The 2,500-nt window shown below is 34.4% G+C and overlaps 1 protein-coding gene across 1 annotated transcript in view; it reads left to right on the forward strand.

The window, feature by feature from the left end:
• LOC135113157 (uncharacterized) overlaps positions 1-2,500 on the forward strand; it is a 180,575-nt gene that overhangs the window by 21,062 nt on the left and 157,013 nt on the right. The window contains 3 exon segments of the mRNA XM_064028244.1: positions 4-123; positions 770-922; positions 2,362-2,500. The exon segment at positions 2,362-2,500 is cut by the window's right edge and continues 29 nt beyond it. Coding sequence (XP_063884314.1) covers positions 4-123; positions 770-922; positions 2,362-2,500 — 412 coding nt within the window.

Raw genomic sequence — 2,500 nt, forward strand, 5'->3', positions numbered from 1 at the left:
CAGACGCGGCCGCAGCTGTCGGAAAGGGAGCGCTGTCTGGTGCGGCGGAATTCCTCTCTAAACACGCAGCTGTCCCGCCTTCAGATACACCTTAAGAGTCTTTCCTCAGAGAACGACAACCTGGTAAGGCCTCGTAGTAGTAGTAGTAGTAGTAGTAGTTTTGATTTTTGTGTTTTTTTTTCTTCTTTGTTTTACTTATAATTTTTTTTGCTTATTTTTTGTTTTTGTTTTGTTTTGTTTTTTGTTTGTGTTTTGTTATTTTTTTTAGTTGTTTTTATTTCTTTAGTTGTATTTGTTCATTATCCTCATTATTTTTTTTTCCTCTTTTTTTCTTTCCTTTCTTTTGTTTTCTTTCCGTTATTAATTTTTTTTTGCTGTTTTGGTTTATTTGCTTCTCTTTTCCTTTATTTTCTTCTCTTTTTTTTGTCTGCTGTCCTTCTCTAACTCTTCTTACGGTCTCTCTCTCTCTCTCTCTCTCTCTCTCTCTCTCTCTCTCTCTCTCTCTCTCTCTCTCTCTCTCTCTCTCTCTCTCTCTCTCTCTCTCTCTCTCTCTCTCACATATCTTTTCCGTCAATGTTTCTCTCCTCCTCCTCCTCCTCCTCCTCCTCCTCCTCCTCCTCCTCCTCCTCCTCCTCCTCCTCCTCCTCCTCCTTCAAAACACGAAATCTTCCTTCTCTCCGTATTCTTCTCCTTCTCCTCCTCATATCATCATCATCTTCCACCACCACCACCACCACCACCACCACCACCACCACCTGTCCCCCTGCAGAAGAACAAGATGGAGATCGAGCTGGAGGCGCCGCTACACGTGAGGGAGAGAAGCAGGAAGAAGGAGAGAGAGGTGCAGCTCCTGAAGAAGAAGAACTCCGAGTTGGCAACCATTACTCGAAAACTGGAGGAGAAAGTGAAGAGTCTGGAGAAGGTGAGAGAGAGAGAGAGAGAGAGAGAGAGAGAGAGAGAGAGAGAGAGAGAGAGAGAGAGAGAGAGAGAGAGAGAGAGAGAGAGAGAGCAAATCTAACCTTCCATCCATCCATTCATCCATCTTATCTATATTTATCTGTATCTCTCTTATCTACACCATCTCTTTTTTTTATTTTATTTCCTTTCTTTTATTTTTATTATTTTCTGTTATTTGTTTACTTTTTTTTTTACCTTAAATTAAATGTTTACTTATAAGTTTCAATAATTAGTTGTTTTTATCTATGTATTGAATTAGATACTCATTTGATTAAGGTCTAGATGTAATTATAGTATTTTTAGTTTAATTTATTATCTTTTAGTAAGGGAGACTTTGAAAAAAATTATTATTATTGATTCTATTTTAGTAACTCAGATAGCGACTAATATCCTCAGTGCCCTCGACTTTAATAGCATTTAGGGACACCTCCCATTTACCCATTTATCTGATTTACGGAAGGGTGACTTAAGTAATGTGATGAGTCTCCATAATGCGTGTAATAATTCTCGTTTTTTTTTTTTTTTTTATGCTGTTTGTATCTGCGTAAAGAAAACGATAAATATACCTTATTTACTAGCACATTTGCCGTTTTCTCTGCTATGGTGACAAAGAATGGGAGGACCAACTAATATGTTTTCCATTTTTTTCCTGTTATTCCCTTTTTTCTCTACATAAAGAAAACGAAACTTTTAGTGTTATAGCATAACATTACCGTTTTCTTTCTTTTATTTATTTATGCATTTTTTTACAGTAGGAAAAAAATAAACAGACTAATTTATTTATTTCCCATCTTTATTTTAATTTAGTACAAATATAAATATACACGGTAATTAAATATTAAATAAATAAATAAATAAACTCATAAAAAAATCTTTGTTTCACTGTAAAGAAAATATAAATAAAAATTTAAATAACGATATTAATAAAGAAATAAACGAAATAAGTAATGTAAACAAAAACAACCCTTTCAGCATGTCCCATTTTCTATTCCACTTCAACATCAGCTATAATATTCCCTATTTTCTTTCCCTCCCGTCCAATCACAAGTAATAATAATAATAGTAATGATAATAATAATAATAATAATAATAATAATAATAATAATAATAATAATAATAATAATAGTAAAATAAATAAAATAAAACAAACAAATGAACAAATAAGTAAATAAATAATAAATAAATCCAAACGAAATAAGATAGAATAAAAACGTTAAATAAATAAAAAAATAAGTAAATACTAGGTCAATAAATAAATAAACAAACAAACAAACAAATAACAGATAAACAAATAATGAAATCAGAAAATACCACCTCTTCACCACAACACCCATTTTCTATCACAACTCACCCCCAACTCAAGTATCCCACATTTTCTCTCCCTTCGCCTCGTCTCGCTCAAAGAAAACGAAGGAGTCACCAGCCACGGAGCGTCGCAACCTGCTGGCGGCGCGGCAAAGGGAGAAGGATGCGCTGTACGAGAGACAACTGCAGGAGCGGGACAAGGAGATCCAAAGACTCAAACACCGCATGAAGGAGCTTG

The sequence above is a fragment of the Scylla paramamosain genome, chromosome 25 (genome assembly GCF_035594125.1).
Source record: "Scylla paramamosain isolate STU-SP2022 chromosome 25, ASM3559412v1, whole genome shotgun sequence".
NCBI classification, from domain to species: Eukaryota; Metazoa; Arthropoda; class Malacostraca; order Decapoda; family Portunidae; genus Scylla; species Scylla paramamosain.